Here is a 24,512-nt window from a genome sequence, read left to right as displayed (position 1 = left end):
GAATTCCTTCCATTCTCTAAAAGAAAATGGCTCCCATATGTCATGATTAATACCAGTTGAGTCAAGGGTCTGACCACCCCAACCTGCTGCCGTCTTGGCTTTTCCTGCAGCCACTGTACTTGTGTCACAGGACATCTGCTCCATTTTTCCTCATTGCTGAGGTTGTTGCCCTTTCTCTGGCTGTGGTTCACCTCCCCGCTAGCAAGAGAGGGACCCTCCCATCTACGTCTTGACAACAGGCTGATTTTCCCCTGTTCTGTCCCCCAGGGCAAGCCTACGTGTTGCAATGCATATAGGGCCATGCTGTCTTCAGGTGTCCCCTCCCACAGGCATAACACCGTCTTGGCTGAGTCTCAGGCCTCCTGGCCCCTGAACCTCCTTTTCTTACCCTGTCCTGTGACCTGTGATGATTTCTTTCTGCAGAATCCCAAGCAAATATTGCTGCTGCTCTTCCAGCCTTGCCGGTTGCCCCTGCAGATTTAACTGTCTCCCACTGCCTCTTTTGGTTCTCTAGGATCTGCAAGAGGAGTACCTGGAATGCCTTTGGCTGCTTCTAACACAGTGTTTCTCAAATTGGAGTTGCCGCTTGTGTAGGGAAAGCCCCTGGCTAGCCGGGCTGGTTTGTTTACCTGCCCCACCTGCAGGTCCAACCAGTCATGGCTCCCACTGGCCGTGATTCGCTGCTCCAGGCCAATGGGAGCTGCTAAAAGTGGCACGGGCCGAGGGACATACTGGCCACCACTTCCAGCAGCTCTCATTGGCCTGCAAGGGCGAACTGCGGCCAGTGGAAGACACGATCGGACGGGGCAAGTAAAAAATCAGCCCGGCCCACTATGGGCTTTCCCTACACAAGCAGTGACCCCAGTTTGAGAAACACTGCTCTAACATAACGTTGGTGTTGCCACACCCAAACCCTAATGACTCCAGGGAGACTTTGTAGCAGTTGCTCAAGCATAACAGAGTGCATTATCTCCCCAGTTCCTCAGTCACCTGTCCTCAGCCACCTCACGGCCCTATCTGATGACTTAGAACCTTTGCCCCAAAATTGTGTCCTTTCCAACCACCTTGCCAACCAAAACTGCTGGCTGTCAGGATAACAAGGACTGTCTCTTTTGTTGCTGGGTCTGCTGAAACTCTTGAAGGATTTTCGGTTACTCCTTCTGTTGTTCCGTTTCCCAGTGCACAAGTTCCTCCAGGCTGTCTGGTCCACCATGCCCTCTCATCAGTTCCCCTCTCCAGCCCTTCTTCTACATCAGAGAGTGAAATACATTGGGCAGGGACCCCCTCCCTGCTGCTGTTTCCCTGGACTTCTTCCTAGCCAGCATTTCTCCCCCATAACTTCTCTGGGTTGATCCTTCTTTCAGGGCTTGGATCCGACGGCTTATTCTTCCCTTGGGTTTCCTCCTACCCACCTCTCTGTTCCTAAAGAGTGAAGGCAGATTCCCTCCCTGGAGCCCTCTTCTGCTCAAAACTTCCTGGCTTTATACTAACTAGACTGCTCCGGCCCAGCTGGGCCTCATAAGTCAAGATCAAGTAAGTCTGGTGCTTGCTCTCTCTCTCTCTCTCTCACACACACACACACACAGCTGCCACCAGGAATGTAAATGGGTCTCTTGGGCCCACATTAACCCCTACAGGGCCTGATGAGGTACCTACCCCAACATGGGCTATTACATTTCTGCCACCACCCTATAACCCAGCATTAGATTCTCAGCATTAATGCCTCATACCCAAGAAAGCTGCATGTAATCTCTGATGTTGCACTGACAGCACTGTCAACATTAAGTCTTTCACTGCAGCCCTCCACTGCACCTGCCTCATTATACGTACTATTGGTATGAAGCTATACCTAGGCCATTCAGCCACACAGCTGGGGTGCTCTCTTAGATGCCTACAGCACTCAGGCAAATCAAATTGCACTGATGAGGAGTTACCAATCAAATGCTGTTTATTCAAATTACTGTGTAGACAGAAAAAATATCAATACACTGTTTGCCTGGGTGTTAAATAAAAAAAAAATAATACTACAATGAAACAGCCACCTCACTGTCTAAAAGCAGAAGCGAAAGACCTCAAAGGAATGTACAGCATTAACCAGCCCAGTATCAGGTGCTAACTCAGCATATCATACAGTGCCTGCAGGGTTTCAATAGTGCTGTTTTTTGAAAGCATGGATTTTGGCTTTGCCCTCACTGATTCAAATAAAAACAAAATGCTTTCCCAAATCCTTAAAAAAAAATAAAGATAAGAAAAACAATTTTTATCAGTATTAGCCACGTCGCTGACTATCGCCTTGGAATTTTCAGTAGTTTGAGCTGCAGGGCAGACAATGTATAAATATGGCTGTTTCGTTCTGGGCCCCCTGCATGATCGCTATTTTTACTTCTTGCAGCTGTATGCCACAGGACTGATGCATTGATTGGAAAAAGTAGTGGGCTCTCCAGAAATACATAACTATATGTGTGATAATATTGAAATGCTCCTGGATGGGGAAGGCAAAGCTACAGGGGAGTCAGGTGTTTGGAGACTACTGGCATTTTTGCTGCATCATGAGGTCAGGAAGAAGCCAAGCTTACAGGGCTATGTGGGAGTGTGGCGTGGTCTAAATACAGAGAACTCGGGATATTAAAAGACGCACAAGTGCTACAAGGCTATGGGTTTCCTACCTGCATCTGAGCCAAACTCCCCACTCCATCAGGGCACAGAGCGGGATCCCATGGGAGCTAATATGGACCACATCCATGTGTCACATGAGTATCTCCCTGTGAGTTTGCTGTGAGCTGATGCTGCATAGTATGGGTCTTCTTTGGTCCTGCCCCGCCATACCTCCCCCATAACTTGATGAGCGCATCCACACAGCATTCACGAGGAGGCGTTTATGGGTTCCAATGGGATACCATGAAGACTTCTCTCCCCTCTTACACACTTCTCAGCCACTTTTGGCCATTATTTGCATGTGTATTAGCCTATTATGCCTGAAAGAGGCCCAAAAGGGTGGTATTCATGCATACTGTGCCTCTTCGACTGGTAATAAGAACCATAGGATCCCTGTTTCTGCAGATATTTTGCTTTGTTAAGATACGTGGAGCAGGTTGTTAATTAACGGGTGCAGCCCAGATTGTTGTCCTGGATTCTATTATTTTCTTGTTTATAACAAGAACAGCCATAACATGTGACATTTGGGAAATTCTTGTGAGTGAATACTGGGATGGTAACAGCCACATTAACTTCATAGAGAGCCTTGAGAAAGGCAAAATGAAACTCTGATCTACAGATGAAGAACAATCAGTAGACCGAGCAGAACTGGACATGTGGACTCTGACAGCTTTAATTCCATAAAGGATTGGGAGTTTTCCAAGATAAAATAGACAGATTAGCAAGATAATAAGGCAACTTCTAAATTAAAATGGCTCTAACATCACTGGCACTTTTCATTTTATATTCAAAATGGAAAAAATAGACATGTTGGCTGTTAAACATGCCCATTCTATGCTTTCTTAATACATTCCCATGACTTTTGCCATATTTCCCCATGACTTTTCCTAAAAGGACAAGACAAAAATCACAGCCCTAGCTACAGCTATAGAAGTTGCTCATTCATACAGAAATAACAAGAAAAACTGCCCTCAGGCTTAACTTATCAATCTGACCTATTGTTTAGTAAGGAAAGCAATTCCAATCAATGCTGTCCATTTCACACAATTTACCACAACATGATATGGCCAATCCTAGAGACAGTTATAACTGATTCCTGATGGCAGCCATTATTAGATACCCCATTTTGAGGTCACGCTCTTTCCAACTCTCTAACATAAGGTTATTGTATATTTTTTACCCCAATTACATTTAATCCCACAAGAGTGTAACTCGCTACAACCAAAACTTTCTGCAATCCTCAAAATGCACGAAATCTCACGCAGAGAGCTCTGAAAATGGAGAACTGTATTACAATGGGCAAATGAGATAGGAAAGAGTGTTCTCCATGGGTCTCTTTTCTGAGGAGCTATAAAATATTGGTGTGGGTATATAGCAGAAGATTTGATTTTAATAACTGATTTATCATACTACTCTAATCCCCGACCTGAAAAAAAAGATGCATTTCATATAGTTAGAATGGCATTTCCAAGATTATTCAGTGTTGGCTAAACCTTTCCCATTGATATAAATGGGAGATTTACACAGACTCAAAAGGGGGCTGAGTTCGGCCCACACTGAGCAGTTTTGAAAATCCCACACTCTTAAAATGCTTTTCCCCCAAGACCTTCCTTAATATCCATAGATGAGATGTTAGATGGGATGGGATCTGAGTTACTACAGAGAATTCTTTCCTGGGTGCTGGCTGGTGAGTCTTGCCCCACATGCTCAGGGTTTAACTGATCACCATATTTGGGGTCAGGAAGGAATTTTCTTCCAGGGCAGATTGGCAGAGGTCTTGAAGGTTTTTCACTTTCCTCTGCAGCATGGGGCATGCGTCACTTGTGGGAGGATTCTCTGCAGCTTGAGGTCTTCAAATCACAATTTGAGGACTTCAATAACTCAGACATAGGTTAGGGGTTTGTTATTGAAGTGGATGGGTGAGATTCTGTGGCCTGCATTGTGCAGGAGGTCAGACTAGATGATCATAATGGTCCCTTCTGACCTTAAAGTCTATGAGTCTATCTGTGCCCTCTTACCACATTATACTTAGGATAAACCACCCTTTCCCCTTTTTTATCTTGCTCTATAGTCCTCTTTTTGACTGTCCGTTGTGAGATGCCATTGTTTCACCATGTAACAACTTCCCCATGTTGGAGGTCTTGCTGTTTGTGACAGTCATTTGTTGACTGCAGTGCTGCTAATGCAACTGAATGTGGCGATAAGCTCTGAGAGGTGTGAGTTGCCCCATTCATCTCTTCTCTATGGAAACTCAGGACACACACCTAGAACTGTACATGACATTATGTGATACAGAAGTGTATTGTATGGTGGTCACAGGTGACTGTAAGATCTTCATTGTATCTGTTCAGGTGTTTAGCAATACCTTTTCTCGTTGTTCTCCAGGGACACTACAATGAAAACATTTTGCTAAATAAATTAGACACACAAAAGGACACAGTTTATGTGATCTTCTGTTTGTCTTACTGGTGCTACATTGCACTGGAATGTGAGCAGGCAGTCCTTAAAAATAGGAAGGGAGGATATATTTTAGTGCTAAAATAGGTGAATTAACTGAAAAATTCTCATGGCTGTTACTCATGAGCTACGCCATTAATGTACTGTAGTGAGGTGGAATGGCCTCACTCCATGGCTAACAGGGAGGAATCACTCTCCAGCCCCTGGTGGGTGGAGCCAGGCCAGTTCCATCCCCCTCCCTTCCCCCACCCCACTTGCTGGAAGCAGAGGGGCATAACAGGAAATATAAGAGGTGGGGCCTCTAGCTTAGTTGGGCCAGAGCCAGGGAAGAAGTCAGATGCCTCTGCCTTGCTGCCAGCTCCTGGACCAAGGACCAAACAGTGCCAACCCCTGAAGGACAACCCCGAGAGAGGGGAGCTACTGAGACTGCCACCAGATGAGTACCCCAAGGAGCTGCCAGGACTGCTGGCTGCCAAGTACCCCAAGGAGATCAAGGACACATGAGCCTGTGGAAGAAGGGAAAGAATTGACAAGGATTTGTAGGGGATCTTAACGCATGTCAGTTTGTTAGCAAGAGTTAGGCCAGCTGTAACCCTAATGATGTGAGACTTGTAGAAGCGAGAATAGTATGAGGCAAGTGGAAAAGAACTGTGTGAGAAGTTGTCACGACCTTGCACTAATAACCAAATATGTAGACTGGCGCCTTCCAAAAGTAAAAAAAATAAAATAGCAAAACGGCCTATGTATAAACAAAATGCAGTTGTTGCTTATTATTGTCTGTATTATTGCTTGTTATTGTCTGTAACAGAAGTATAAAGGCTTGCTGTAATTGTTTATCTGTTGAGAGACCTGTCTGGGACTGGGGCGACCCTGTGTCCTAGGGCACTCCCTCCCTCTATTGCAATTGCTGGAGAAATAATGAAGTATTTGATTTTGCTGCACCCAAACAAAAAGCGAAAACTGAGTTTTTCTCCGACAAGCCACAGGACCCTATGAACAAGTGGGGATAGGAAGTAGACCAGGGAAACCAGACATTAGTCTGGTTGTGTTGCTGAAACCACAGCCAGAGTGCTTTGGTAGGACCCCTGCTAACCCAATGGTGGAACCACTTGCCACTGATAGGGCCCTGAGCTGGGAGCCAGTGGAGTAGGATGGGCCCGGGTCTCCCTACCTCCTGCTGCTGATCTCACCCCTGGGGTGGCAGCCTACCCACCTTAGGCCAGATGGACTGTGTTTGCTGTCAGTCCCAGCCAGGAAGCTACACTATGGACTGATATTGCTCTGCCTGCCAAGAGAGCTAGAGCCTGACTGTGTTTGTACCTGCCCCAGCCAGGGACCTGGGCTAAAGACTGCTAATTGACCCTGCCCTGCCCCAAGGGGCCAGGGCCCTAGATTCTTTACTGACACATACCATGCTAATCCTTTGTCAATTGGCTGTCAGCCACTAGGTAGCATAGTGAGGCGGAGTGACCTCCCTCTGAGACTGACAAGGAGGAACCACTCGAACCTACTACAGTACGCTCTGCTTGACAGACTGGACAATTATATGGATGCAAGAATATTCAGAGTCACAATAGTAACTGCTAACAAAAAATTGGAAGAGATATAAAACCTTCCGCGTCAGGCAATCTCTAACTATTAGCAATTAGGAGGAGACCTTCATAGAGGCAGATTATGCACATCTGCTAGTTTCAGGGTTTCTTGCATCTTTCTCTGAAGCATCTGATACTGGCCACTGTTGGAAGTAGGATATTGCAGTAGAGTCTATTGACCTGAGCTGGTATGACAATTCCTATGTGTCTTGTGTTAACAGAAGTTTAAAGTACTTATCGATACACACACCTTCCCAAAAGAAATTCGACATTAAGTCCTGAAGTCACTGAAGTCAATGGGAATTCTGCCACTGACCTCAACGGCGCAAGAAGTTGGCCCATTATGCAGAATTGGGAGTGTACTGGATTACAAAATTATTTCCTAAATTCTTGAAGCATGCACAGTGTGGAAAGGGGCACACAAGCTGTTATGGGCAGTGCTCATTGGCAACATTGCCTAGTAATTAGAACACTAGGTCGCTACTTTCCCCCCTCCAATGTCTCTCACTGGCCATTGTCATGCCCTGCGGTGGTCTGGCTTTTGGTGGGTGTTGACTCAATCCTCTAGTCAGGTCACCAATTAGCCTTATCCCTCCATGAAGTAACAGAGTCCCAGGGATCATATTGGGTCCCACGCCCTCACAACTGGGGGGAGCTTCAGTCTGTCTTTTGGCCCCTGCCTGTGTCCAGTCCCAGTTGCAGAGTTTACAGAGTTTTTTTCCTCCCCTAGCTTCCCAAGAGGGAGACTGGAAGTGAGGATTTTCATGCTTTTCATAATAAGGGTGGTTGGTAGGGGAGTCCAGGCCTTCCCACTCCACCAAGCTCTGGCCTAGGGCCCTGTAAGAGGCAACAATGACTAGCACATGGGAGTGCCTTGAGGCTGCCTCCCTGTCCCTCTCCCTCTTCCTACCACTCACGACCCTGCCAATATCTTACAGCTTGAGACAAAGTAGTAACAAAAAAGAGAGTAACTGAACCTTCAGCCCCTCGGGGCTCAGCAGGCAGGTGCCTGCTCCCTGGAAAAGGCTTCTGCAGCATCCTTCTTCCAGAGCACTTAGGGTAGATCCTTCACCCGGCCCTACCATAGGCCATTGTGAGCTGTCTTGCTCCCTTTTAAGCTCCACCTCCAGCTGGAGCGTGTTCTGCAGGTGGGGATGGGCAGGGTCACCTGGGCCCAGAGTTACTCCCTAACCCCTTCAGTTCCAGTGTGATGTTTTTACACCCCACCACACACTCATGCATCTTGTCTTCAAGCATCTCTTCTTCCATCTGTCTGTATTCTCCTTTGAGCAAGGGGCCCTTCTGACTGATTGGCTTGGTGTGCTTGCTCTGATGGGTTGCTGGAGTACGAGGCAGAAAGACTCTCTTGACCTTGTACTCCAATTCAGTGCAAGAGTCATATGGTGCCTTATTGGAAGCCCATCTAGCTACAGCTCTTTAACGATGTGAGCTAAGACAAAGCACTGGAGGCTTTCCTTTATAATGGCTACTCACTGGTCGTATCAGACAGCTTGGGGGTGAGGCCTCCCACACTACAGTCAGTCGAAGGTTCTCTCACAGTTCACCCAAGTCCAGCGGAGGCTTTTTTGACAGATGTGGCCCAAACCAAAAAACAGTTATTTCTGCCCCACCCACTGTATAATTGAATAGCTATTAATAGCATAGCCTTATTTATTGTGAAGATGTGGCAAGTGATGGTTAATAAATAGAAGTTATGGAGTATATTACCGTGTAAGGCTCTTTCGCTGGTAAAAGGTCCTGCAGACCTGCAGAAGTAGTATACACCAGGAGCTGTACGGATTGGGAAAGGGTGTGGGTACTTAAATTGACCAGGTTAGTTACACCCTGAGCCCTACAGATTGGGTAAGGATGGGTCCTTTTTGTCTGGAGCCCTATGGACTGGGAAAAGGTGGGGTGCCCTAATGTGTGAAAATAACACATAGGCCACATCCCACCCCCCCTGCAAACCCCCTGTAGCCCAGGCTTAGCTACTACAATCCTGCCATGTCCTCACCAAGCAGTGGTTACCACAGTCACACCCTTGCCAAATGACTCCTGGGCCTGCTAAATTGCCATGGTACCAATGCTCCTTCTTGAGGCATCATTGGCTATACCAAGAGTTGGCTCTCATGCAGCACTACTACCTTCATCAAACTTTCCAGTGTTGCATTTTGCTACTGGAGAGAATGAGTTGTGACATTTAGATCATCCTTACACTTCTATAGATTAGCCTTACACTTCTACAGATCTCTCCATTCAATAAAAGTGCATATGCAACAATGTATTGCGTGGCTGCTGGAAGTTCTTGGTTCTGCCTAGCTTGCCTGCTGATGAGCTCCCCTCACCCCCCACTCCCCTGGAGGTCAGATGAAAGGAATCCACATCACACAGGAAATTGGTCTGGAAGTCTTAAGGTGGATAGTGATGGTAGTGGATGCTGGGCCTGGCTTTCTGCAGCCAGAGTCTACATTGCTGAATGGGTGACCAAGTGCATTGTTCCCACGCTGCATCACACGTGATGCAAACGCCACATAAAGTCACATCTCTAAAAGAGGGGCAGGCTCTGTCACACACCTGAAGTTACACCCCTTACCCAGCTGGAGAGGAAAAGGGGCTATCCAAACACCAACATCACAAATAAACCCTTCTTGTGTCTTGCTTGCAGTCCCAGTTTGTCTTGTTTCTAGTCTGAGGAGACAAAATAACAACTGTTTCATAGGCTCAACCTTGATGTCTTTGATCCCTTCTCACTCAGGGGGAGGTTTAGTGGAGGAAAGACTAGGACTTCAGGGCCCATAGCCAGAGGAGTTAAAACATCTAAATCGCTGCATGGACACAATTTGGGCTTGTCTACATCAGAAAGTTGCAGCGCTGGTGAGGGAGTTACAGCGCTGCAACTTAGGAGGTGTATACATCTGCAGGGCACCACCAGCGCTGCAACTCCCTGTTTGCAGCGCTGGCTGTACTCCCGTTTTGTCTCGGGTGTAGAGGATCCAGCGCTGGTGATCCAGCGCTGGTAATCAAGTATAGACACTTACCAGCGCTTTTCTTGACCTCCGTGGAATAAGCAGGTATCCCAGCATACCTGAGGAAGCCTCTGGTAATCAAGCTGGTCTCCTTCCCCGGCTTGCTCTCGCGTTCCCCGAACCCCGAGCAAGCAGGTCTCCTTCCCTGCGGTTTGCAGGGTGGTTCCGGGAACGCGAGAGCAAACCGGGGAAGGAGACCAGCTTCGCCGCGGTTTGCTCTCGCGTTCCGCGAACCACCCTGCAAACCGCAGGGAAGGAGACCTGCTTGCTCGGCGGTTCGGGGAACGCGAGAGCAAACCGGGGAAGGAGACCAGCTTCGCCGCGGTTTGCTCTCGCGTTCCCCGAACAAGCAGGTCTCCTTCCCTGCGGTTTGCACGGTGGTTCGCGGAACGCGAGAGCAAACCGCGGCGAAGCTGGTCTCCTTCCCCGGTTTGCTCTCGCGTTCCCCGAACCCGAGCAAGCAGGTCTCCTTCCCTGCGGTTTGCAGGGTGGTTCGCGGAACGCGAGAGCAAACCGCGGCGAAGCTGGTCTCCTTTCCCGGTTTGCTCTCGCGTTCCCCGAAACCCCTTGAAGCCGCCCAACAGCGCTGCAGTGTGGCCACATCTAACACCACTTGCAGCGCTGGTTGCTGTAAGTGTGGCCACTCTGCAGCGCTGGCCCTATACAGCTGTACTAATACAGCTGTAACAACCAGCGCTGCAAAATTTTAGATGTAGACATGGCCTTGTGTAAAATCAGCCAAGTCTTCCCAGGTGCAGACCAGCTGCCGGTAACTGTCCCCTGCAATGGTGCTGAAAGCAGGTCCCAGCTCCTCCTCCAGAGCCACTGCCCTATAGCTAGTACTGAACTATAGCTAGACATTGCTTTGCTGGGTACAGAGTAACAGTCTGGAAAGTAGAAACTCCTATTACCCTAGTCATAGGCCTCATTTGGGATCCTCAAGTTTAGTAACTATGCCAAGCACAAATCATGACCAAATAGTCCCCTCCCCCAACACACACACATGTATACACAGGGGAGTCTCATCTTGAGCACATTTAACATGCGCCAATTCAGCTTTGTGCAGTCAGGCAAAAACAAAACAGAAAAAGAGAGAAAAATAACAATGTCAATACTGTACCTGCAGTCTGAGCGATTCCGCCCCCCATTATACTCAATGTAATTTTGACTATAAGGGATTGTCGCTTTAGGCGCTGACAGTGGAACCTAACCCCAGCGTAAGACGAGACACGCCTGTAAACCCACTTTTAAGCCCCAAACTACTATTATTGAATTCGAATTCTCTTTTCTGCCTGCGGATAATTTAAGAGGGACTCCTTACCTATTGACTGGACACAGCCAGATCCCCCAGCATCCAAGTGAACGAGACGTCTAACTGTAAGGGGGTGAGCCGGGGCAGTAAACTCAGAAGCACTGCAGTCCTACTCTGGAATCTTTCCTCTCCTAATGAGAGATTCGTAAAATAAGGTAGCCAGTGCTCACTTGACTGCACCAGAGTAGGGATTAGTCTGGAAGTGTCGTTTGTACTAGACCTAATACTCAGTCAATGATGTAGCAGTGGAAGTAGATTTAAAAGTCTCATCAATTAAACTAGCTCCCCTCCCTTGAAAAGGGCTCCCGCCCGGTTTTCAAGGGTAAAAAGACCGCCTCTGAATTAATCCAGTCCCTTTAATCCCTCCCCCACCCCTGCCCATTCTCTTTGTCGTGTGTGACCCGGTATTGTTGTATCTGGGCTAGATTGTTTTCCCAGGGTTAATCACCGCCATCCAGGGAAGCTGGAGATACGTGGGTGTCATTAATATGGTGCATGGATCATCTCCAGAGTCCTTTCCAGCACTAGGGAAACGGAGCACACGCAGACTGTGTGTGTAGATGTAATACAAAGACCATCATCTACTCGCACGCTTTGCAGTTTGGAGGGGGCCCGCTCTGCCTTTAGGGAATAACAATCCCTGCGCGGAGCCGTTCCATTCGCTTCCCCAGTTCCGCTCTGGTTTCACTCTGGTTTCACTCTGCCTCAGTACCGCTCCCGATCTCCTGCCGCGCCGGCTGCGGCTTGCTGGGCAAGGACGGCCTGGCCCCTCCCTCAGTAAAAGGGGATTACGGCGGGTGCAATCAGGGCTGGCTTAATTCCCTGGAAACGGGCTGAAATGTGACCAGCTGCAAATGGGATCCGGCTGGGAGAAGGGAAGGGCGGAAGGCGGGGGGGAGCCTCAGCGCAGATGCTCCCACCACCCCATTAGAAAAATTCATCAGCTGCTTTTGGGAAGGGCTGGGCTGGCTCGGGTCTGACGCGGCCCCTCCTCTTCCTCCTGCTTTCTCCTCTTCCTCTCTCTCTCCCTCCATCCCTCGCTCCAGTCCCGGGCAGCCGCGCAGCCCCCGCAGGGACACCATGGGCGAGATCCCCAAGCTGGTGAAAATCAGCGTCTCCCTGAGAATCCAGCCGAACGACGGGCCGGTCTATTTCAAGGTGGACGGGCAGCGGTTCGACCAGAACAGGACCATCAAATTCCTGACAGGGGCCAAGTACACGGTCGAGGTGGTGCTGAAGCCGGGGGTCGTGCATGCCACGTAAGTGCACCGCACTGCGGGTCTGTCGCTGCTCCCGGCCTCCCTCCCCTGCCCACGGGCTATTTTTAGAAGCTAATATTTTTTCCTGGCAAGCTGACAGCGCAGGATTTCCATTGTTCCTCCCCACACACATCCCTTACTTGGAGGGCCCTGTGTCTGGGTGGGGCACTTCTGTCCCCGGCTGCTGCCTCAGCATCCTCCCTTTGTAATTACAGTGGATCTCTGCAAAGGCTCTGTGAGTGTGTGTAATTACAGTGGGTCGCTGCAAAGGCTGTGTGTGTGTGTGTGTGTAATTACAGTGGATTTCTGCAAAGGCTGTGTGTGTGTGTGTGTGTGTGTGTGTGTGTGTGTGTGTAATTACAGTGGATTTCTGCAAAGGCTGTGTGTGTGTGTGTGTGTGTGTGTGTGTAATTACAGTGGATCTCTTTAAAGGGTGTGTGTGTGTGTGTTTTCTTTCCAAAGAAATACATTTTCCTTCCTTAGATAGGGAAGGAGAATTCCCTCCCTACCCCCACGGAGCAGCTTCCTGGAGATCAGCCCAATTAAGAAGCCTCCCAGGCTTGCTCCAGTTCTTCCTCATGGGTTTTTCCCGGTGTTTGATCTGGAAGGAGAAGCAGTTCTACTAGCTCTGCAATCTTTTGGCTCGCCAATGGGGGAGGGATGGAAAGGAAGAAGGGATGTGTGTTGGGGATTAGGGGGTGGGTTCTGCCTCTGGCTGGACAAGAAGGGCTATCTAGGAAAAGCGATCCTCAGGCTAAAAAGCCCATTCAGATGGCTAACACCCAGCTGTAATAAGTCAAAACTTCACCTTTGAATTATACTCAGTGTCTCTTCTCCGGATTGCTACTCAGCCTGCCAAATCAGGCATCATCAGCCAAAATGAGTCAGCAGCACAATTTTTTTATTCTTATTATTAAGAATGCCATAAAACAGGCCTCTGCAGAGAGAGCAGGGTACAAGTGTTTCTGTGCTTTCCTGAATGGAATATAATCTGTGCAAACCCCATGAGTGACCCCACTCCCCCCAGACTGTATGTGTGCAATGTCTGGGCACTCCACCTTCACGTTGATTTCATCAGCTTGGGTGATAAAAGCAAGTGTCCAGGGTTTGTTTGTAATTGTTCTGGGGACAAGGGTTGTTTCAAACTTCACCAGGCCTATCTATTTCAGGACTATGGGTATAGGAGGAGTGAACATCCTCCTGGAAGAGAAATCAAGAGATCCCCAGGTCGTCTGTTACACGGGAATCTACGATACAGAAGGAGTGCCTCACACCAAAAGTGGGCAAAGACAGCCCCTTCAGGTCAACATACAGGTACCATCTCTCTGAGCATGGACAGCACATGCTGGACACTATAGCACATACAGAGGCAAGGGAGATAATGGAGTCAAGAACTGAATGAGAACTGGGGAGGTTGAGATTCTGGCAGCTGGTAAATGGGAAAACATAGAAAGGATTCATTGTTCTAAACCTCAGTCATTGTTTATTTTAAAATGTAGACTTTAAGATGTTGCATATAATATCCTTGCAAAGCGTGAAAGAGGGCATAGCAGAACCACACACTGAAATCACTATTACTTTCGCTGCAGCAACACCGGTGACATTGAACCTGCAAGTCTCACTGAGAAGTACTGCAGAGGGATGACCTTACCTGGCCCCCTGCATTGCTCAATTCACTTAGCTGCTCCTGAGTTAGACAAAGTCCCCCCTAACTTAACAAACCATGTTTCAAATAGCGTGCCACACCTTCCCTCTAGGTTCCATGTGGACACTGGTATAACAAATACTCATTTGTTTTTAAGGAAAATCAATTTTTTTTCTTCTAAGTAATTCTCACATCCACAGAGAGGACCCAGCCCCTCCACCTACTGAGGTCAATAGGGTTCTTGCCTTGCGCTCAGGTTCTTGGGTGCCAGTGCTGAAAACTTTTATGCACTGGCTTAACTTTATGGCCCTTTCTCCCTCTGAAGCCAATGGAACTACAAAAAAACATAAGCACATGCTTAAATTTTGAGACTGCAGGATGGGGGCTTTATTTTGCTATTCTGGGGCCAATCCTGCTGCCCTTACATTTTGCACAGCTAAAGGCTGTGGGAATGGATGCCTAGATGTAAACAAATTGAGTCAAAATAATGTATTCCTTGAGAGGCTTTATATTTCAGGTAATATCTTACTAGTATATAAAATACAGACTTGTAAATATTTTGCCACCCTATAAAGCAATCGTTAAAGTTTGGCAAAGTTGTGAGCAGTTAATTAAACACAGGGTCTAATAATGGAAAGTGTTGGGCAACCTTGATAATAGGTGGTATTACCAGCCCCACCAATATTATCCAGGTACAGTGACATAAAAAGACTAGGGGAAGGAGTGCTATTATGCATGTTGTAATTGCTTCAAGACCAAATACAGTCCTGTTAAACTTCTAAAGACCATATATGAAGAGTTTGCCATGATCACATACTTACATTTTATAGTCCCAGTAGTGCAAATGGAAAATCACCATTAACAGTTATAATGGCAGGTTATGGAATGTGGTATAGACACTTCCATCTCAGGCTTTGTCTCTCAGGTTTTTTTGCTCAGACTGAAATTTGCTAAGAAATTGAGGACAGGGGACAAAGAGATGCCATTTAAAGCCTTGAGGTCTCACCAGCCTAATTCCTAAATATTCTTGTTCATGCATCTATGGGGATCTGACAATGCTCCATAACTTCCTGCCCTAGCTAGGCACCGTTCCCAAAGGGGCCTTTCACCTGACCAACAATTTCCAGATGAAGAATTTGGGGCAGGAGACCGTATATATGGCTTTGGAATGGTCTGAATAGATCACTTCTGAATCTTTCAAAGCACTCCTTTCTCTGGCTGCAAAGGGTACATGTGTTGTAAGCAGCAAATAAGAATTCAACCAATAGGTCTCCAACAACATTGCTTCCTAGCTGTAACATTTTATTGTGCATAGGAAAAAATCCCACTGAGGCATCCTGACACTTCTGCATTTGGGGTAAAGCAGCACGCTTCAAAGTTGATAGACTATTAAGCTATTGCCAAGCTAAAACTATTGCAAATCAGAAGCCAACTTCATTCCTTAAGGATATCGAGTTACTACTACCATTAATGAGTATGGGAGTGAGCATGCTAATGATTTTGTTAAGCCTCTTCCCACACCCAGTGTGAACTAGATGTTTCCTGAAGCCTGAGCTAACTCAGAATCAATGGAGTGCTTGTGCAGTAAATAAAAATCCATACACTTTTTCCTCCTAAAGAACCTGGCTGAATGCTTATTAAACCTTTCACATGACTTTTTTGAGTTCACGTTTGTTTTAAAAGGAAAACTGCAAAGGACTGTAAAATGTCCAACTACTTGCTCAGATGGACGAGAAGACTGAGCCCCTAAGAGTTAATTAAATGTGAAATAATGAAGATGGGAGCAGGCATATTGTCAGTTTAATGTAGGAAGATCAGAGAAGCAGTAGATTTCCACACGTCTCTTCAGAAAAAGTTCTATATGGTTTCTAGATGTTTGTGTGGTGCAACCACCTTGGTGTTCATTGTCTGCTTCTTAAAAGATGGAGGGCAGAACCTTAGCTGGAATAAATTGCCATAGCTCCATGGACACCAGCTGAGGATCTGGCCCAGAGTGTTAAATTTCTGCTCTTCTCTGTACTTCTAGCTGCAGCTTTGCCCTTGCTATCCTGATATGTGCTCAGGCTACATTTTCTGTTGCACTTATTACTATGGCAATCCCTATCCGCAGCGGTTCCACCCCATCAATTCATGTCAATAATGATTGAAATGTTTTCAAAGGGGGTTTAAATATTGATTTGTGATTACCTTGAAAATCTGTTTAGAGGAATTTATATATAGACACTCATTTGATATATGTAGTCATCTAAAGAGTAAAATCTTTCCATTTGTGGTATGTAGGTGCCCACTCAAAGAAATCACTTATCAGAGTACTGTACTAAATTAAGTAGATTCCCATTTAAATTTTTAAGACTTCAAGTAGTTTTTTTATTTACTAGTGCGAGATACTAAAAAGATTGAGTAATTTAAGAATCCTGCCACCCCCGTAAATAGTTTACACATAAATACAGCATGTGTAACTTAACATCAGAGGTCTGTATCCTAACTTGAGATACTTCCTTATAATGAGAGGTAATAGCAGATACACTTATTTTCCTGGGTAATTTCATTAGCCTTTAAGTGCTTTGTACCATATTCATCACTGCAACATACCACTGCCTGTTTAATATGAGACTTTACCCATGAAAAGCAAATGCCCAGCATAATTTCAGAATTCTGAGAATGTATTTTCTTTTCAAAGATATAAGATTAAGATGCAAGATTTTCTATACAAGTTACAAAGGCAATGTCCATTAAATTCCATCAGTAGGTGTAGCAGTCATGTTCTGCTGTGTCCCCTTAGAGAATGTGCAGAAAATGATGCTTTCAAAGAATCAAACTTCACCGAATAAAGTATCTTCATTCTGCTAGCCATGAAGTTTTTACTCCCACAGCACGTCTGTGAGCCCTGAAAATCCAGTAGTTTATTTTTCCTTTGGACATATTTTAACATAAACCCATAGGAGGCCCAGGCTTCTGAAGGTTGATTTTTGGTACTGAAATGAAGCAACAACAACATTTGTTCAAACAGCAGCTTTAGAATCAAATGCTGAGGTACTGTGAAGTCAATGGGATTTGAAATTGGTAAGCAGCTATTCAACACCTCTCAGGATCTGGTCTTAAGAGCGGTCAAATGTGGGTACTTAAATCTGTATTTAGGCTTCTAAGTATTCAGTATAGGTATCTAAACACAGAATTAGGTGTTTTAAGCAACTAAATGCCAATTTAAGGTGTGTGGAACTTTGAGATTTAGGCACTTAACTTTAGACAGTCCAATCTGAAAACTAGCTTGTGTCTATTTGCCTGCTTAAGCAGTATATAGAGCCCAATTTAAATGTCTAGGTTTTAGAAATTGGCTTTCTTGTATACAGCTTTAATTCCTTTCCCGCCCTCCGACCCCTCACCCTTTTTTATCCCTGTGTGCATGGGTATCCTGCTCTTCCAATTCTACAGCAGACAAGTCATGTTCTGATGCACACTAGGAAAGGAAGATACCTTGTAAGGGATTAATCCTAGAGTCCTTACTGCAAGCTCAACTTTAATTGAAAGCAATCAGTTTTGCTTGAATAAAGAGAGCAGGACTGGGCCTCAAGTCATAAGCTAGTCTTAAAATAGCATTAGAATGGGTAAAAGCAAGAAAATTCCTAGTAATTTATCAGCCAAGATAACTTCTTGTTATCTGTTCTGAAAAAGGTTATTTCTTGTGCACAATATATCAAATTTCAGTTACGTGACTTCATAAACTCTTGTTAATTGTTGGTCGCTGGCATAGAATCATAGAACCATAGGATTAGAAAGGACCACAAGGATCATCTAGTCTAACCCTCTGCCAAGGATTTGTTATGTCTAAACCATCCAAGACAAATGGCTACCCTGCCTCTTTTTGAAAGCCTCCAGTGAAGGAGCTTCCAAAACTTCCCTAGGCTGTCTGTTCCATTGTCCTGCTGTTCAGAAGTTATTCCTGAGATTTAATCTAAATCTGCTGTGCTGTAATTTGAACCCATTGCCTCTTGTCCTGCCAACTGTGGCAAGAGAGAACAACCTTTCTCCATCTTTTTTATGGCAGCCTTTCACGTATTTAAAGACCACTATCACATCCCCCCCTTAATCACCTCTTTTTTAAACATATCCAGTTCCTCTAGCCTTTGCTCATAGGACTTGCATTTCATCCCTTTCATCATCTTTGTTGCTTGCTTCTGCATCCTTACCAGTTTCTCTACATCCTTTCTGTACAGTGGTGACCAAAATTGACACCGTATTCCACATGAGGCCTAATCAGTGCAGAGTAGAGAGGTACTATCACCTCTCATGACTTGCATGCTCTGCCTCTGTTAATGCAATCCAAAATTGCAAAATGCAACCCAAAATTTAATAGGATTTGGTTTAGTTAGGCCTTTGTATCAGCAATCTTATTTCTGCATCTTCAGGATCCTAGGAAGGCATTTATTTGTGTAGGTGTTGTTCTGGTTCTTGAACACTCAATTATGCCTCGTACCTAGAAACCTGTGAGGTATTTTACCATGCAGCTGTATTTTTAGCAGGGTGTCCATTAGGGAAGCTCTTATTGGCAGAGCAATGAGAAAGTGAACTGGAAGCCAGATTTGATGGGGTTGGGACTCGCCACCATGGCACCTCCCGCTGGTTGCTCTGGGAATTAGCTCAGTCCTTGGCAGGGTGCCAGCTGCTGGTAGTGTCCTGTCCGTCATCTCACCCTCGGATAGTGTGTGGACCCATGTTGCTCCCCGCTTAGTGGCATCCTCTTCAGGCCACTGCCCTCCGGCAGTGCTCCCTAGTCCATCCTCACCCCCTTCCAGGATGGGGTGTATGTGTGTTAACAGCAGTCTCTCTCTACTCCCCAGACAGTGGTCAACCACACCCCAAAGTCTGACCCCTTGTGTCAGGTGTCTGGTGCAGCCCACTATCACCACATCCACTGGCTGGGTGTTTGTGCAAGGGGGGACCCAGGTCTGCCCTCTACACTGGGTCCCGACCCAGGAACCCTTTGGTGGCAGCCTTCCTGCCCTCCTTCTCTCCTCTTGTGCACCTCTCTCCCTGGGCTGCTTCCCTTTGGCCCCTTTGCACCGGTTAGGCCCTTCCCTCAGGGCCTGCAGCCTGGCAGGTAGCGGGCTGGAGTTTCCTTCCGCTTCCCCCAAGCCTGGCCAAGCTGTGCTGTCCCAGGTGCTGGTCTCCTCATTCAGTAGACAGACCTTCCCCTCTGACAGCCTGGGAGAAACTGCCTGCTGCCCTCCTTGCGCAGCCTTTATATAGGGCCAAGCTGAGCCCTGATTGGCTGTCTCCAATCTTGGCTGTGATTGGCTCCCAGTAAGCCCTTTCCTTATTGGCTTTCAGCTTGTGCAGCCACTCTGGCCTACTCTAGCTCCCTCTCACATAGGGGTGGAGCAGCTGCCCCACTACACCAGAGCACTAAGGGAATGATTCTGAGGTCTTTACACACCATTTGACAATGACGGTAACCCTGGGGAGTTTTTGGCTCCAGTACCCCAGAAGCCCCCTCCTTGTTACATTGAGGAGCAGAGGTTTTGATCTGTAGGGTGCTCTGTTTATGCCCTCACCATGGGAAAGGTCTATGGGAGGTCATTTGTTAGCACACACCTGGGAGGGGCTGAGGATGCTCATACTGGAGGCCCAGCACTCTGTGTGCTCAGGCAGCAATGGTTCTAATAGGAGGTGGTAATGGCAGCAAGTGGCTTCAAAAGAGAATCTGGTATCCTCTCCTGGATGCCCAAGGATAGATCTCTGTTCCTTTACCATTGCATTCCAAGAGGCATGGGACTGGCCTGTATGGAAGGGCAAGTCCTCAAATCACCCAGAAAGTGACTAAGGGTTTCAGAGTGCAGGGACCATGGTCTAGACAGTGTTCAGACACCATGGGGAGAGGAGCTACATAATCCAATATTGATAGGGGGTTGGTCAGCTTACAACAACCCTCCCATAACAAATAGCCATTAAAAAAACTCATTGTGCCCAACTTCAGAGGGATTGAGGGAATGACTAACTACTGAGCCCTGTAGCACATAGATGGGTGATTGCATAAAGAACTATGGCACATACCTGCAAGAGAGGGAAAGGACCTTCTGATTCTAAGTTTCCTTTAGCTACCACTACTAACCATGCAGTCCTGGAGAGTCCCTAGGTGGTGGAACTGGTGTAGTTCTTCTGCAGGATGGTGGGACTTTAGGGGAACCATGTAGAGATTGCTTAGCCACCTAGATGGTGCTGCCTGTGCTCAGGGATTGGATTGGGGCACAGCATGGTCGAAATGTCCACAGATCATCCTATCCTTCCCCAGGAATCCCACAGTGGGGCTGCATTAAGATCATAGGGACTATTCAGGGTAGCTATGTAGTCTGGGTTGGGGGGAAGGCTTCTTTTCCCTGTACATCTCTCCAGTCCAGCTTTTCTATACAGTTGCTATGAAGTCAATACCCCCATCACTTATTTCCTGGCCTAGCCCATCTAATCTATCAACAGTATTACAACTGACTTTTTTTTCTCCAAGGAAGTTCACAGACACCCCCCCCACCACCATTCTCTGCTCCCCCAAATACACATGCAAACTCCTTTAGTGCATTGCCCAAGGCCCTACATCAGATTAACTATCCTCTCAGATGAGGATGGCTGACACTTCCCTCCACTAGCAATGCCATTCCTGGGTTGGTAAGTAGGGTTCCTTGAGCAGGAGGTGGCAGGCCTTTTCCTCAAGGCTAAGCTCAGTGCTTATACAGCACTCTCAGCCTCTACTGCTTTGGGTTACAAGTGGCCCCCAGGCTGGGTAGCTGAAACCATGTCCGTTCCTTGAGAATGAACGCAGCCACTGGGAGAGTGTGGGAGAACTGCTACAGTAACTTCAGATTCTCAGGAACTGTTTTCTGTGACTTCCTGTAATGGTGCAGATATGAAGGCAACACCCACGACTTAAGTCCCGATAGTCAAAAGAACTCAGGACCCAGTAGCTCCCATTATGGTCATGACTAAATTCTAATTATCAATGGGCATTGCTGGGTGCAGAGTTCTTCTGAAAAGATGTCCCTTTCGCGGCGAGAAGGTGAGTGAGGTAATAAATGTGCCCCTTAGGTTAGGCAGTGGCAGCTTACTAACTGCACAGCAGGCAGAAGCAAAATAACTGCCCAACTGCTTCTTCAGGCTGGTGAAAGAGTCATTCTGAAAAGGGATTTATATGATGACTTTCCAGTGGTGAATACAGTATGTGGATGATCAAAGGTCAGGTCCTGAATGTATGATTGCAATGAAAACAGTCACATGGAGAAGAGTCATTATTAAAATGAGCAATAGGAATATTTTTAAAGGAACAATAAAAACATAGTAATACTTATTCCATTGCAGTAGTACTGACTTCAGTGGTTAGTCTCCTGCAGATAGAACATACACCAATATAATGTGCTGTTGAGCCTAGAGCTGGCATGTACAAACCCTCATACCCACATTTCAAAGACAACTTCCAAGGTAATTTGTGCTGATGAAAATCTGCAAGACCTCAGTTGAAGTCAGTGGAGTAACTTCCACATTTATACAAGTGCAATTAAAATGAAATCTATCCTTGTACCTCTCATGCGAGCGTATTCTGCTGTTATATTGGTGTCTTGCAATAGGCTGAGGGGGAAACATGAGATATTTCATACTGTTGGAATTCCAAATTATTACTGTAGCCCCATTCATTTCTAAATAACATGTTTAAAGTAATGTTTGTTCATAGACAAACGCCAAGTCCAATACAACTTGAAATCTTAATTCTCTTTCATTGTAATAGAATTTACCCAATCACTCATATTTTGCTATCTCCTAAGCAACCACTAGAATATACTTTGCTATCTCCTAGCTTCTGTCATTTGTCCCTAAATTATGATTCAATAGCACATTACAATGAGCAGTGATTATAGCAAAATGTAAGTGGGAGCCTCTCTCACTCTTGTTTGGTATAAAAATGTGGAATAAAAGCCAAGGGAAATCTACAGATAGCATAGTAACAGCTCACATAGTAATAACTTGCATTAATCTACAGATTGAACGGCACTGCAAATGAAAAAATAAGGTAACACTCAAGATTGCAGGCAAAGCAAAAAGGAGGAAGTTCATTACGGTTAATTCTGTGTACAGATCAAAGTACACAGGTAACCAACTAACTTCAGAACTCATGGCAAGCACAGTACATTGCATAATGCTGGAAAACCATGTCTCATATGTTGGCGATATATATTTCACACAATATGTATTTGGCATAATCACCTGCTTTCATCACCTCACCAGGTATTGCAGGACCCTCATTTAAAGCATTATGAGTCTGATTCTCCACTGCTTTGCCACCAGCAGTTACTTGCACTTATAGAAAGTGGGTATAAAATGGTACCTGGTCAGAATGGTATCATTTTCACTCGCCTTGCGCAAGTATAAATGAGTGGCAGAGGGGCAAGACAGGGGAGAATCAGGCCCTGTATGTACTACTAATTATGCTTAGGCACTAAAGATTGCATGAAGGATACTATGGCAACCTTGAAAGATCTTTGATTTTGCCACTCTGGGAATAACCCTTACATCAGTGTTTCACACATGCTGTTTAGTTGGAGGGCATATTGCATTGAGGAGGAGGGGAAAAATTTGAGCTGCTTACTAACAACTTTATTCCCTGTCCTTCACAGTTTAGTGACATCGGCACTTTTGAGACAGTCTGGCAAGTCAAATTCTATGACTACCACAAACGAAATCATTGCCAATGGGGAAACGCCTTTGGTAGCATCGAGTATGAATGCAAACCCAATGAGACACGCAGTCTTATGTGGATCAACAAAGAGATGTTCCACTGAAGATGAGCAAAGTGGACACTGCTGGACAATCTTTTTTTCTAAAAAATCTACCTTTAAACCAGCGCAAAGCCTTAACAAAGGCATACTATACAGTTGCTTTGTCCCACGTGGTACAAATAACATGCTAAATTATACATATAGTGGGTGCCATTAAACCTTGACACTTGCTACTCACAGTACTTAAACTTATAATGGCATCTGCTGTATTCTTCTCTGCAGGCACCTTGGTAAAGTAAACACTGTGATGCCAACAAGATGTGGATAATACCCACTAAACAGTATCACCAGATGTAATACCCTTGGTGAAATACCTTGCATTAGTAAAATTCAGATCCAACTTCATATTAGTGATGATTTCTGTATTTATATTTGTGTTGTCCCTAACATATGCTCCATGGTGCAGTTTGTCTATGTCTTGTCATGGTAGACAGCAGAAGTGCAAGTTCTGAATGTTTGGACATGGGCTACTGCACTGTTGAAGTTGTGTTTTCATATTGGGAGACTTGGACATACTGAGTCTCCGTCTTCTGTTAATGTCGTAAAATATGCTATGACTGGCTTTCCTCTTTTGTGAAATGTGGTGAAATGTCACTGTTTTGCTATGTTCCCCAGTTTCTGAAGTGATTTTTTAAAAACCAAGCGATACCATGAAAACCATTAACATAACAAAACGTACCGAAAAGCAATAAATCTCTGGTCTTAAAGGCATAATTGCACATCTATTGATGTTGCTGATACATATCTTTAGAGCATGTACACTGCTCTAACAAAATATAATGGTCACACCTAATATTCTCCGAGTTCGTCGAGATTATCAGTTCCAGTGGTAGTCTCAATTTTTTAAGACTAGGAATATTGCTCAAACCAGTAGAATCTGTCAAAATAAATGAATTTTTTGAGGTGTGATCACTGTACTGTACTAAAACCTCCAGACTTTCATATCAGCCAGAAATACTCATCTCTGAAGAAGGGCCCAGATCCTGCAAATGCTCACACATGTGACAACAAAAGGACAGTTAAGCTGTAAGTAAAGTGCATCAGTGCACACTTGTGCATGAGTGTTGCAGGATCATGACTTAAGGTGCTAAACATGTAATTCCCAATGTTTACAGCTGAGAGGCAAAGGGGAACGTAGATTCAGATTTCTTCTTTCAATAAATAAAGCACGTAAATTACTATACTGTCCCACCTTCAGTCTCTGCTGGGTTAAGTTCTCTCTCTGGTATATTAGTTGTTCTTGTAACCTTTGTGAATAATTTTTAAGTCATGTCTGTAAATTGTAATCACAACTTTTGACCTTTTTAATAAAGGACTTGGACACAATCTATATTTTTTCTGAGCATGTGCCCTCTAATTGGCTTCTCTTACTTTTGACTTTAAAGTTGAGTATAGGAAGATGAAGGCCAAGACTTTCGAAAGTGACTAGTGATTTTAGGGACCCACCCTGAAACATCTTTGTAAAGGGCCTGACTTAAAGGGTTGGTTTTAACACGTTCTGAAAATCAGGCCCCTTTAAAGTGTCTCAAGTTGGGTGCCAAAAATCACTAGTCACTACTGAGAAATTCTGACCCCAGACGCTAGAACCCAGGCAGCTAGGATTGTCTTAGTAGTATGTACAGATACAGATTCTATATGAAGTTCATTAACAGAAGACAGAATTTGTCACTGCCACATTGTGACATTACCCAAGGTAATGAACAGCTTTGTCCCCTTAGTTCTCCAACCTGGGGTGCCTTTTACGCTGATT

The 24,512-nt window shown here is 45.6% G+C and overlaps 1 protein-coding gene across 1 annotated transcript; it reads left to right on the top strand.

Annotated features, from left to right (window-relative positions):
* The first annotated feature begins 11,508 nt into the window (after positions 1 to 11,508).
* Positions 11,509 to 24,078, top strand: CNRIP1 (cannabinoid receptor interacting protein 1). Its single transcript, XM_050952250.1, has 3 exons — positions 11,509 to 12,301; positions 13,471 to 13,615; positions 22,601 to 24,078. Exons 1-3 carry the CDS (start codon positions 12,123 to 12,125, stop codon positions 22,763 to 22,765), a joined length of 489 nt encoding a protein of 162 aa, XP_050808207.1. The 5' UTR covers positions 11,509 to 12,122; the 3' UTR covers positions 22,766 to 24,078.
* The last annotated feature ends 434 nt before the right edge of the window (positions 24,079 to 24,512 follow it).

This window comes from Gopherus flavomarginatus, chromosome 4, assembly GCF_025201925.1.
Source record: "Gopherus flavomarginatus isolate rGopFla2 chromosome 4, rGopFla2.mat.asm, whole genome shotgun sequence".
Taxonomy (NCBI): domain Eukaryota; kingdom Metazoa; phylum Chordata; order Testudines; family Testudinidae; genus Gopherus; species Gopherus flavomarginatus.
This window is presented reverse-complemented; position numbering and strand designations above follow the sequence as displayed.